The sequence below is a fragment of the Ursus americanus genome, chromosome 23 (genome assembly GCF_024610735.1).
Source record: "Ursus americanus isolate L20-20 chromosome 23, mUrsAme1.1.p, whole genome shotgun sequence".
Classification (NCBI taxonomy): Eukaryota; Metazoa; Chordata; class Mammalia; order Carnivora; family Ursidae; genus Ursus; species Ursus americanus.
This window is the reverse complement of record NC_142149.1, coordinates 42579601-42592540: the sequence shown is the minus strand read 5'-3', so window position 1 is coordinate 42592540 and position 12940 is coordinate 42579601. Positions and strand designations below refer to the sequence as shown.

The following is a 12940-nucleotide window of genomic DNA, read 5'->3' as shown; positions in this document are numbered from 1 at the left end:
CCAGTCTGACTTCCGGCCCTGCTTCCGGTCCTGGTTCCAGTCCTGCTTCTGGTCCTGGTTCCAGTCTGACTTCTGGTCCTGCTTCCGGGCCTGGTTCTAGTCCTGCTTTCGGCCCTGGTTCCGGTCCTGATTCCAGTCCTGCTTCTGGTCCTGGTTCCAGTCTGACTTCTGGTCCTGCTTCCTGTCCTGGTTCTAGTCCTGCTTCTGCAGAGCCCTGGCTCTCTCCCCGCGGGCTGCCTGGCCTTGGACAGGTTACTCGTCCCTTCAGTGCCTCAGCTTTCTCACCTAATTGCGATCGCTTTCCTTCCCCATTGGGACCCCCGAGATAACGGCTGTGAGCATGAGCCCAGTGCTGGGCTCCCAGGAAGCTTGCAGGCGTTGTCATCATCAGTACCGACATCAGCATCTTGTGGTCTCTAGTGGGTTGGCATGCCTTGATACGCTTGTCTCATCCTGAAGCCAGGCCCCTATGCCCCTTGGAGCGGCCAGCCCGTGCTGGGTACACGGCAGAGGGATGGCAGGTCTCCCTCCCCTGGCTCCTTCTCATGCATGCCCACTCACTCCGCTTCCCTCCAGGTGCCCTAGAACGTAAGTGTCCCCCCCCCCAAGGTAAGAGGACCCCAGACTAAAGAAGGCTCAGGCTCACTTATACCATCAAGTGGGATGCTGGGGTGGAACCTCACCTTGGCTCCTTCTCCAGACCGCTAGCCATGCCAGGGCCCCGTACCCAGGCTGGAAGATTCCCTGGCGGAGGCCTGGGGCATAGAGATACAGCACAGGGGAGAGGGCATGGCTTCTCTGCACACGGTCAGCAGAGGCTGCAGGCCTCAGTGTCCTCATGGGGAGGATATGACTGTCATTTTCCTGGCAGGGCTGTGGCGAGAATCAGAGGAGATCATGTTTGGGAATGGGCCTCCAAGAGCACAAGTGCTGCACACACATGTTGCTGATTAGTGTTGCCATTTGCCTGTCCCTGCATGCTGCCCCCCCACTCCCAGCCTGCTGCTCCAGGTTCCCTGCCCCCACCGCCACATCAGGCAAACCCAGAGAGAGACTCATTCTGGAGCAAACACCTGGAGCTCAGGAAATGGGGTCTCGTGCTGTTCTCTGGATCGGCTGAGTAAGAAGGGGCTTAGACAGGGACAGAGGGGGGCCTTCTTCCCCCTGCCTCTCCTTCAGGCCACCTGAACATTAGCAAGGATGGCCCCACTGAAAGGCCACCTTTTGCTCCATCCTCGGTGCCTGGGAAGGAGAGCAGAACCAAGTGCCAGAGGCTGCTGCCAATTCCCTTCCTTGGACACGTGGCAGAAAGGGAGGTGGGAGCAAGCTGTGGGAACAGACTGTGCGGTGGCTCCGGGGGGCCTGGCCGCATGGGAATGGCTCGGTGCAGCCTTTCCACCCAGCCTGGTCATCTTCAGGGGCTCCAAGGGGCATCACGGGGCAAGCAGACTTCACAAGGCATGGCACACCCCTCTTGGGACACCCTCACCCCTCCCTGACCCACAGGAAGGCGGGCAAGACGGCTCCACAGCTAAGGGCCAAGGGCTGCACTGGGGCTGTGCCCTGAGGAGCTGAGGGCTGGGAGACTCCAAAGTTCTCCAGAGAATGTGGGCTCCGAACCGGCCACTCATAGGCCCAGGTCGGCTGGCAGCGGGAAGGTTTGTGTTTCTTTTAATATCAACTCCCAGGCATTTAACATTCCTCGAAGCTTAAACACAGAAACATTTTCCTTACCAGACTGTGCTTTCTGCTCTGCCAAACATAACCTGGCTTCCTCCCCTTCCCCCAAAGCCTCCATCTGCTCCTGTCTCCAAGATGTAATGATTTATAGTGTGTTTCCCCTGGGGCTTGTGTGGCTGACAGAAACGAGGGGGAGGGAAGCAATGGGGCTGGAAGTCCAGGTGGGGACGGTGCCCTGGGGCCCTGGAATCTGGGTTCTGGAGGGCTCAGGGCCCATGGTGCTCCCTGAGTGGGCTGCCCTGGACAGCCTTCTTAACTCTTCCATTTCATGGCCTTCCATTTCAAGGCCAGGGAGCACGGCAACCACTCACGTTTCTTGGCTGGATATCTCCTGGGGCTGGCCAGGCAGAACCCCTTCCCTGCCTGTCCTTCTGGCCAGCCTAGGAATATGGAGACAGGGCTCCCCGCCTCACCCCTGCAGGAAGTAGGGTCCAGCACTGAATTTATAGCCCTCGCTCTCATCTAAATGATGAAGGACTGGCTTATGGTTGCCTGGCAGCGCCGTCTCCCTGGCGACAGTGCTCAAGAGCTGGTCCCACAGCATCAGGAAGGGACGTGCACAGGAACACGGGGTGACATGAGGCAGATGGCTGGGCCCCCACCGGACGATGCCATTCCCCTGTTCAAACACTCAGGTGAAAGAGGTGGGGGGAGGAGGAGGCCCACATGGGTCCCCGAAGGGCACCACCACCAAGAACACCTAGCCAAAAGCCAGATACCAAACTCCGCAGCCTACACAGGGCACCAGAGAACACACACTTTCTTCAGAAAAGCGCCGTTCAGCTGCACCCCCCCCCCCACACCAGATCACATCTGGGCAATTGTTAAGAAGCTCAAAACACCGAACACTCATGGACTCAGTCCCAGTGCCAGTTCCCCTTGATTTCAGGTCACAGAATCCACCCCCAATGAGACACTTGTGTTCCCAGCATGAGGCCACACCTGGTGCCAGATGGAGTGTGGATGGCCCTGTGCTGACTGTCATCCCCCCAGACCTACATCCTCTTGGTCGGTAAAGGAACAGTCATCTTCGAACGGGCAGACTGTTCAGGGACACAGGCTGCAAACGAGGGCCTCCAAGCAACACAGCTGAGGCACGAATACTCTTAACCCGAATCAGGACCTGGCTCTATCAATACCCAGAGAACTACCGTAAGTCAATCAGCTCCCGGCATGAGGAAGGCCCAGCCGCCCCAGCAACAAGTCAGAGACCAGCCCCCAGCAAGCCAGCTGGGTCCTAAGCCCTTCCAGTCCAGTGGCAAAGGCTCAAGGCCTCATGACTCCAACGGCAGACATTGCTAATCAAATACAGCATTCATGGATACAGCCTCAGAATCCTTCTGAACACAGTGTTCCTGGGAAAAGCTCCCAGCAGATCAGAGCTGGGATGTGAAAACAAAGGTAGCTGTCACCCCTCCAGTCCGCTGTGCAGGCGAGTGCGTGGTGCACCTGAACCAGGCACAGAGAGGCCGGAGGGAGCGGGCGCACGTGGGCTTCTGCCGCTAGAATAAGACACCAGCTCCAGCAGGAGAGAACCACCACCTTGGGGAACTTTTCTCAAACCAGTTTTGAACCCAAGTCACAAAAGGTCAAGCACCTTAACCAAGAAGACAGGTGACAAGGACTCCTTCCCAGTAGCACCATCCCCTGGCAGTTCCCAGAGGCCTGCCTTGGTGCCCCGGCTGCGTCTGGACCCTCACCTGGATCTGCCCTTTGCCCATGATCTTGTCCACGATCTCGTTGTTGTCCTTGTTGACCTTGGACTTGTCATAGCACTTCTCGTAGCACAGGATCCTCAGGGACTGGGAGCCCTCCAACTCAATCTCAAACTCCTGGGGAAAGACGGTACAACAACCCTGAACCTCCAAGGCTTCCTGGCAGGTGTGGGCCCCACCTTTGCAAGGGTTAGAAGGGGGTGACGAGGGCCCAAGAGAAGCACGTCATAAGGCATGGAGGAACCGTCTCCCTTTCTGGAGCTCCAGAGGCCTCTGAACTGCTGGCGGAGTGGAGTCTGGGCCTGAGCTGAAAACCCCACGTCTAGTCGCAAATAGTATCAGATGCTAAGTGAGCCGGGAGTGCAGGGCAGAGGGACTGGGGAGACAGAATTCATCCAGCCAGCAGGCTTGGCCACCCCCAGTCAACAGCAAGTGAGCACAGGGAGTGGGGTGGGTACACTTGGTGACAAGCTCAGGGGTCCCCGTGGGGATGCCAGCCGCCTCCACTCACCTCATCCCACTTGGGCTCTGTCGTGTCCCGGAACACCCTGGTTTTGGCTTTGCTGACAAAATAGCCAAAGGAGTCCACCTCCAGGGTACAGTACAGATCTGCAGTGGGGACAGGCAGAGACACACCGAGTGAGGCCCGAGGCTCGGGAGCGCAGGAAGGAAAGGGGGATAAATGCCTCTGTCCCCCCGACATCCCTGCAGGACAGCCCTCCGTGTTCCCCTTCTCACAGCCCTATGTGCTCTGGCTCCTTCCCACCTCTCTGCCCTCTTCTTAGCCGGCTCTGCCCCCTCTGCCTCATTCACCGCCCTCCAGTGACCCCGACCTGCCCTGTTGCCCCCACCTGAGGGCCCTTGCACTCCCTCCATCCCTGATCCTTGCCTGGCTGCCTCCTCACCACGGAAGCCTCAGTTTGAGGTGGAAGTCTCTGGAAGGCATTTGGCCTCTGGGTGCTGAAAATCTGGAGTAAACCCCACTCACTGAGACAACCAAAAATGCCCCCCGCGTTCTAAAAGCTTGGTTTATTTTCTTCATAGCACCTGACTTCAACTCAAGTCATCTTTTCTGCCTGTCTCCCCTCGCCACATCCACGCCACACAGGCAGAAGCCTCGTGTTTTTAGCCCCGGTGCACCCGTGGCACCAAGGACAGGGCACACAGTGAGTACCACCTTCCAAGTGCTTCTGGAAACAAAGTGGTAGAGGGCTGGGGAGGGAGGAAGGGGAGCTTTTCCTGGTGTTTCTATCTTGAACCTTGGCCTTTAAGGCTGAAAATCTTCTCCCCTCTACTCTGAGACCCAGTGGACGTGGCCACAGCACTGGGCAGCCACTCCAGGCACTCTGCAAATCCACGCCCTTCCTCTGGGGCTCAGACCCTGACACCCATCCCCCTCCACGGGAGCGGCCACGGTGGTATCCCAGTGGAATGGTGCACTGGAGGTGCTCTGGGGGTATCAGAGCCAATCCTCTGCAGTGTGAATCAAGGGGCAGAGGTCAGAGGGTGGACATTAAAGGGCTTTCTTCAGAAGGGAGAGTGGATGGAGCAGCTCCCGAGTTGTCTCTGGCTAGGCAGGACGCAGACCAGACATAGCTGGGTATCCGGGCAAGCTGGGAGGTGGGCACAGATTAACAGGCAAACAACACCAGAGGCCTTAAGCACCCTGGCCTCTGCCAGATCAGAGAGCAGGTCTGGGTGGTGGAGAGATGGAGGGCATGAGCCATCCCATTTATTGACTTGCGTGTGAGTGAGTACTGTCAGCGTTTAGGGGAAAGTTCATGAGACAGAAGGAGGGCTTTGAGTCTGACTGTCTGGGTTCAAATTCCAGCTCCGTACAAATCACTGGACCTCTCTGCCTTACTGCTTTCATCTGTAAAGCGGGACGAACAATGGTGCCTGCCCGCCAGGCCTGACTGTGCAGATGTAATGAACGTATTAGGACAGAGAGCCATGGCTGAAGATTCATGGGGCCTAAGCCCACTGGGTCATAATGAACACGTGAGTGGTGCCAGAGGCCGGTGGAGGGAGGAGGTGAGGACGATCTGGAGGTCAGGGAAGATTTTGTAGCAGCTCACCTCATGCCTAACCCCCCCGACCCAGTTTGGGAGGCAGACACTGCTCTGGGAGAGGGGGCCACGCCACCTCCCTGGCCCTGCTCCCTGAGCCCCATCCAGGCCAAGGGAGCAGACAGAGAGGGTGAGGCATCTGGGCACGCTGGGCCAGACTCAGGCGTGTGGAACAGCTTTCTAGAACTTACCAACCAGGAATATTCCTGGGCACTGCCCCCTAGAAGGGGACTCTGTGTGTCGGGAGGGTCCAGGAGGCTGCCCCGTGTGCAGGAGCAGCACAGCCTGAGTGGTAAGCAGGGTGGCCCTGGCCACACTGAGAGAAAGGCTGCTTTAACGTGAAAGGTATGGGCTTTGGTACATGGGAGTGACCTCAGGGACCCTGGAGGGATGCCAGGGAGATCAGAGCAGAAAATGCACTGGAAAGGCTCTGAAACAGACCAAGCCATCATCCGCATGCTGGCCACGTTTGAGTTTTCTCCAGCACCTAGTAAGGTACCAGGCACCCAGAAGTAAGGTAGCCCATGAACTTCACAGTAAATGTTTGTTGAATGGCTATTTGCAAGCCAACACCACGTTCTCTGTGTGGTGCAGTGCAGGTAGAGGGGCCCGGGGCAGATCTCACCCTCCAGAAACAAAGAAGAGGGGCTGGGGGCAGGAGGAGAGGGGAGGAGTCAGGAGCCCTGGGTTTCTGATCCTCTGTGATATTCAGTCCCTTTATCTGTCTGTGACTCAGTTTTCTCATCTGGCAAATGGGAAGAAAAAATTCCTATGGGGAAAATTAGATAAAAAAGTGTCGTTGTATCTTGTCGAATGCTAAGAACTGCATGGATTTGGGAGATGGTGAGAAAGAAGGCAGAAGAGAGGATGTGTGTGGCAGTGTGCTGACAGCACAGAACTCAGTCATCTCTGAGGCCGCTCTTCGGTCCCCATTAACAAGTGTTTGCCTTTTATGGAGAAAGAAGCTGAGGCTCTGAGAGGTTAAGAGATTTGCCCAAGGTCACCCAGCTTGTCAATGGCAGATGCGGGGCTAGAGTCCAGGATTTCAGACACCCAGGAGTTGGGGAGGGCTGGGAGGAGGGCAGACCTTGGAGACACAAGGCAGGAATGATCCTCCTGCCAAGAGAAGCTGGTTCCTGCCCGTTGGGGGAGTGCCCACCCACATGTCAGGGCAGCTGGCAGGGCCCCAGCCTGGGCAGACCAGCGCAGACTTGCTGGGCCGTGGGAGGTCCCATGCAATGGATCCATAGGGACTTCCTGTGAACGGATGAACCATGGCTCCCGCTCTTCCTAGGGCTGGGGTCAGGGACACTTACTGGCTGACTGCTTGAACCCCTTGGCAGAGTGGACGATGACATGGAGGAAGCCATAGAGTCCTGGAGACTCGTCGTCTGTAAGAGAGGAAAGCCCCCACCCGGGTAGGGTTTGGCGAGAGGCCAGCTTCAGCCCCTTCTCACCCCAGGCTCGTAGGAAGGCCAAAAGGGTGTGAGACACAGTCTCAGCCTTGGTCTTGCAGCACCACCTGGTGGGCGGAGGAAGAAGTTTCCAGAGCCCACTGCTTCCTGGAATATGAGCTGGTACCCCTTCTCCCACCACTCAGCCTGGAAGGCCAATCCACGCTCCTTCCCTACTGGGCCAGGCATTTCAGACCATTCTCCAGGGCCCTTTTCCTCCGCCTCTGAATCCTGCCTATCCCCTGGCTGTCCTCAGTGTAGCCTTTCAATGTGAAAATTAACTCGGGGCAGGGGCAGATAACCCCACAGGGGAGAGCCCGCCTGCAAAACCCCTTCCCAGCACCCATTAGCAACCAGATTCTACCCATTCTGGATCAGCCCTGAGCACAGCTCTCCCCTGCTCAAACACCTCCCCTAGGCTCCTCAGCTTGAACAAACTCCTTTGCTTGGCATTCCAAGATCTGGTCTCTGGAAACTTCTGGCCTTATTTCTCATACGCTTCCACCTACCCTTGCCTCCTCTACCACCATCATGCACCATGCTTCAGTCTTTTGCTTCCATTATCTGACGACCTCATGAACATATTAACATGACTCCAGTGCATGAGGGTGCCAGATTCTTCCCTCAAGCCACAGGGGGCCGGGAGGAGCTGGGACCATCTGGGAACTCAGTAGAGAACAACTATTCAAGCTCTCTGTGTACCTGGCAACTGAGTTGTTACAACCATGTGTCTGGCTAGGTCCTCATGGAACGCTCTAGCAATGCCCTGGGGCTTGGACCTGCTGATTAGGCAAGCTTGGGTTGGGTTCCAGATCTTACCGTCTTTATTGCTGGTGACGGGAATGTTGTGTACAGTCCTGAGTTTGAAACAGGATCCCGTGAGCACTTGGAGTTCCACAGAGCTCAGGACAAAGGCCTGGAGATCTGTAGGAGCGGCCGAGAGAGGACACCGTCATCACAGGTCCGCTAGGACCAGCGGCTCTTCTCTGGGGGCTACTGCAGGAAAAAAGCTTAGCTCTAGGGGCAGAGGTGGTCACTGGAAGCGAGGGAAAGACTTGTAGGGACATGGAGACAGTCACAGGTGGCTTGCAACTGTTTTATGTGCAATAGCGAGAGCAAGAGAAAGAGAGACAGACAAGCCCGGGCTCTGGGCCCTACCGCTAATTTACTCTGTGCCATAAGCAAATCACTTAAATTCTTTGGGCATCAAGTGATCAGTAGTATCAATTAAGTGCCACCTGTCCTGGCACCTTACAGAGTGACCGTGAGGGCCGAAGAGGAGACCGTGGACATGAAAGTGCATGGAAACTCAAGAGGCCACTCTTGCCCTAGACACCCTTGGAGCAGGGTGGGGTGGGGCGGGACTTTACCCTTCTTCTGTAGCTTCTGAATGGCTTCTCTCCACTCTGACCTCTCATAGTCCGAGGACAGCAGGAACAGGTAGCTCTGAAGAGAGATGAGAATTCAGTGGGGGCAACCAGGTGGCCAAGCATATTCCTGACTCCTTGTCACCCAGGCACCCCCAGGCTTGGCAAAGGTGGGAGCTGGGGAGAGCCTCCTTTCCTGGAAGCCCAGCCACGGGAGGGGCAGTACTGGGGATGGCCAGCAGGGGGCACTGGCTCCACACCCCAGGGAGAGGGAGTCCTGGGCAGGAGCTGGGGCAGCATCCTTGGGGATTGGGCCTGAGTCCCTGATTCCCACATGGCACAGACCCGAGCCCTAAAGAATGGGCAGCCCCAGAATGAGGAAACTCTGTCCCATCACCACCCCTTCCTGACCTTTCCATTCCGATTGTGGATCCGAAACGGGATCGTGGGGGAGTTGAGCAGCAGCAAGAACTCATTCTCAAACATCTTCTTTTTCAGGCGCTCGATGGCCCGGCTCTGTCCTTTGTTGGCTTTCTGTGGGGGCCAGAGGGTACAGATGGCGTCCCTCACACACTCCACTCCTCCCTCGGCAGCTCTAAGCACAGCACTTCCTTGTGCATTCATCGTGTCTTTTTCTTTTTTATATTTTATGATGCTCTGACGTCTTGGGGGTGCCTAGCTGGCCAGGGAGAAAGCTACCCCTCCCAGGGCAAGCTGAGCCCTAAGACGGTAAAGGACTCCTCTATGTACATACCTCCCATATACAAACCAACCAGCCCTGAGTTCATACCCCCATTCACCAAGCCAATATTCCTCTGCCCTAGGTAACCCAGGGCCAGGTAGCAGACAGTGAGAGACCACCCTATAGCCCAGAGCCTGCTATCATTTCTCAAACTCCCAGTCCTACGCAGTTGCCCCTGCCCTGCCTTCCTTTCCTACGGAAAATACAACACAGGCTGCGAGCCATGCTTTTCCCCTGTGCCTTTGGCATCCTGCCTAAACCCGGTGCTTCCCCCGTGGCCCTAGGTAGGGTGATGCACCCCTTCCTCTTGGAAACTGGAAGTAATAAGAATCTTCCTTCAGTGCCGTTAGCCTAATGGGGTCAACACTCAGTCACTTCGATAGATCAGATCCTGGGTACCAGCAAAATACCCTGCTTAAAAATCTCAGGCGCCTTTCAGCAAAAAGCCCTCACTGCTGGCCTGGCACACGGGGCCCCCGAAGGCCGGGGCTGGCCTCCGCGCCCAGCCGAGTGGCCTCCACGCCCCACCCCGCACCCTGCACCTCGGCCACACCGTGTTCCTCCCCGTTCTGCACGAAGCCCTCATGTCTCAGCCCGGGCGCCCTTCTCTAACGTTTCAAGTTTACTTTTTGTGAAGCATCTCTTCCCTTTTAGTAACTGCTATTATCCTTCAAGTTTCAGTTCCAGCGCCAACTTCAAGCTCCTCGGTTAGAATTCATCTGTACCGCATTTTTTTTTACCCACTAGACTAGCAAAATGGTAACAAGTGCTCACAGCCAGTGTTGTGACAGTGTGTGTTGAGAGTGACTCTCTCATGCTAAGGGGGGGGGGGGGGGAGAGCATAATCGGAAACAACCTTTCCAGAGGTAAATCTGGCAATTAGAGCAAGCCCTCTGGCCCAGCCCTGCAATTTGTAGGGAAGCTACCAGAGAGAAACAGGAGCGCAATCAGGTTTAGTGCAGTCTTGCCTGTTAAGGGTAAAGAACCAGAAACCATCTAAATATCTCGTACGTCACTGCGCGGTGAAGCGACAGAAGAGGGTGCAGCTGTTAAAAGGAATCTGATAGATCCAAAGAGCTCTCAAATGCACCATTAAGTGAAAAGCTTAAGTTGCAAAATGGCACATAAAGTCTAGTCTCATTAAAAACAAACAAACATACACACCGGTATAAGCATAGAAGAGTCTAGAAGAATACACCTCAGACTGTTAACACTGGGGGGTGGGTGATAATCTGTTACACTCTGTATGCTTCAGTATTGTATTTCTTGTGATAACAAGCCAGTGTTAGGTTGGGGGAACAAAAATAAGTTTTAACAAAGTATTATTAAAAGAATCAATCACTGCTTCTTCTGTGACTCAGAGAACAATGTGCCTCCCCAGCGACTCTCCTCACATCATGTCACATACTGAGGTCAGTCACAGTAGGAGGTGCTGGCACACCCCTGCAGCGAGCTGCCAGCGGAGCTCAGGAAGTGTGGATTCCACCGAGCAGAAGGCCATGTCTGCGCACCTGGGGTGGGAGGGAGGGGACGAAGTCCACCAGCAACCGGGACAGGGAGGAACAGGCCGGCAGGATGCCCTGGGCGGGGCTGAGGGGCAGTGCTACCGGGGGAGACAGGCTCCCCCGAGGCAGGGTGGGGTGTGACCAGTCAGGAGGAGGACACCTGCGCCCCTCTGGGCAGGTGTGCCCCCAGGGAGACCGTCGGTCCTCAGTCATCCCCCTGCTCCAGACACCCCCGGGGTCATGACTGTGGTCTTCCTCTCCTTCAAAGATGGATGTCTAAGCTGAAAGGGTTCTTAGAAGCCACCTGGTCATGGATTCCTCGACACGTGTTTACAAAGCACCTACTATGTGCCGAGTCTGGGGGGCATTGAACTGAAGAAAACCACACCCGTGCTAGAGTTCAAATTCAAGTGGGAAAAAGAGAAAGCGGCCTATGCAATTATAATTCAGGACCAATAACTCAAAAGAAAGAGGCAGACCCCAGGACCAGAAAGCGGGGCACCCGACCCAGACAAAGTGGATACACAGCAGGGAAGGCTCCCGGGGAGGGGAGGCCGAAGCTGAACTGACAGGTGGGAAAGGGAAACTAGGCTAAAGAACCAAGCCTCTCCCTGCCCTTTGCGACAGGCACGTGGAAACCTCCTCGGGGGCGGGGGGGGGGGGGGCTTTCCTCTAGCCACTGTTTTCAGATATATTAATGTAAGGCTATATATTTTCCTCTAAAGAGTGCTTTGGCCACAACTATGGATTTTGCTATGAGTGCTCTCATTTTCATGCAGTTCTAAACAGTCTGCCGTTTCCACGTGGATTTCCTCTTTACCTTGCAAGTTTTAATTTTCTAGGCATATACTTAACTGTATTCTAGTTGTCGATGTCTGATTTCGTTGCACTGTGGTCTGTGAACATGACCAGTGGGCTATCAAATTTTTTTTAGGGGTGCCTGGCTAGCTCAGTCAGGACAGCATGTGACTCTTGATCTCGGGGTCATTGAGTTCAAGATCCACATTCGGTAGAGCTTACTTTAAAAAAAAAAAAAAAGACCCAAAAAGTGTTTTTTAAATTTCCAATTTCCTTTGCAGCTTAATACATGATAAATGTGTGTAAATGCCGCATAGGTGTTTGACAAGAATTTCCGTTCTAGGCTCAGGCACAAGCTTCTGTGCATTTCAGGTCAAGCGGGAGCATGTTAACTGTGTTATTCAAAGCCCCTCTCCCTTTACTTATTTGCCTACTTGATCTGTCAGTTTGAGAGGCCTGTCAAGCTCCTTCTCTTGCACCCATCCTGCTTTTCCTTAAGAAGGCCTTCTTCTCTTGCTCTCCTTTTCTTTGGTGCTTGACATACACTAGGAAGCTCCCCCTGACTAACCCCACTAAATGCTGAGCGCTGACTTCTTGGCCTCCTTCCATCTGCTCAGTGCTAACGCGCCATCACCAGAGTCTTTCCCTGAGCATGTCCTCGAGGCCTCCTACTCCTGCATCTTGTCTCCCTTATCAGACTCTCAAGCCTTACTACTTCCCCTCCCTCCAACACCCTGACACACCTAGTTCAAAGGGCCCCAAGGAAAAGGCCCCCCCCCCATCTCAGCTCAGATACCAGGCTCTGCTCACCTCCTTCTGGATTTCGCTCTTGAGGGCAGAGATCTTCATTTTCATGTCCTCCAGCTCATGGTCTGGGAAGGGATGCACCTGGGGGCTGGCCTCAGACTCTTCGGGGGAGGGAAACACTAGGTCGGCCAGGGGGATGTACCATTTGCAGTCATATTGCTGGTGCTTCCTGCAAACAAGCCCGAGAGAGACATGAGTGAGAGAGAACTTGGCTCTTCAAGCCTCAACTGCTAGAACCAGAAAAACACCTGAGAGGGATTTGCTAAGAACTTGTCATGGGCAAGAATGATCCGTGTCCTTGACGAGTCTGATCAGGAAACCCACATTGAAGAAATGACAGTCAGGGTCTAGGGTCAGGCGGCAGTGAAGCTCTGGGCCTTGGCCTTGCCAATCTTCAGGCCCCGTAGGCTGGTGTTTTGAAACATCCCAAACCTCTAACACTTTCCTATTCCCCATCCTGTGCTCTCCCCTCCCCCTAGCCTATCTATACTTAGCTCATAGTCATTGTCCTTTGGGCTGGAGATGGAATACACATGCTATTTTTAATGCCAACTCTGATCAATAAAGGTCACGTGGGGGTACTGGGTGGAAGATGATAAAGCCACACCCCAGCCCAGTGGGAAACAGTGCCATGGTTCATTAGTGATGTCTGTCATGGGCAAAGGACTAAAGGCAGAGGTGTGTTTGCTCATTGTGACTGCCATCGGTGCTCTAGAATGATCTCACCTGTGATCTAGTTCCAG

At 55.0% G+C, this 12940-nt stretch overlaps 1 protein-coding gene across 4 annotated transcripts in view; it reads right to left on the bottom strand.

Annotated features, from left to right (window-relative positions):
- The window catches only part of ABR (ABR activator of RhoGEF and GTPase), a 172576-nt gene that overhangs the window by 32006 nt on the left and 127630 nt on the right, over positions 1 to 12940 (bottom strand). For all 4 annotated transcript variants that reach the window (XM_045773297.2, XM_045773296.2, XM_045773298.2 and 1 more), the window contains 7 exons: positions 12201 to 12366; positions 8757 to 8879; positions 8349 to 8424; positions 7798 to 7902; positions 6841 to 6915; positions 3967 to 4064; positions 3441 to 3572 (listed from right to left, as the gene is read on the bottom strand). In XM_045773297.2, the coding sequence (XP_045629253.1) occupies positions 3441 to 3572; positions 3967 to 4064; positions 6841 to 6915; positions 7798 to 7902; positions 8349 to 8424; positions 8757 to 8879; positions 12201 to 12366 (775 nt within the window). The remainder of the gene's footprint in view (positions 1 to 3440; positions 3573 to 3966; positions 4065 to 6840; positions 6916 to 7797; positions 7903 to 8348; positions 8425 to 8756; positions 8880 to 12200; positions 12367 to 12940) is intronic.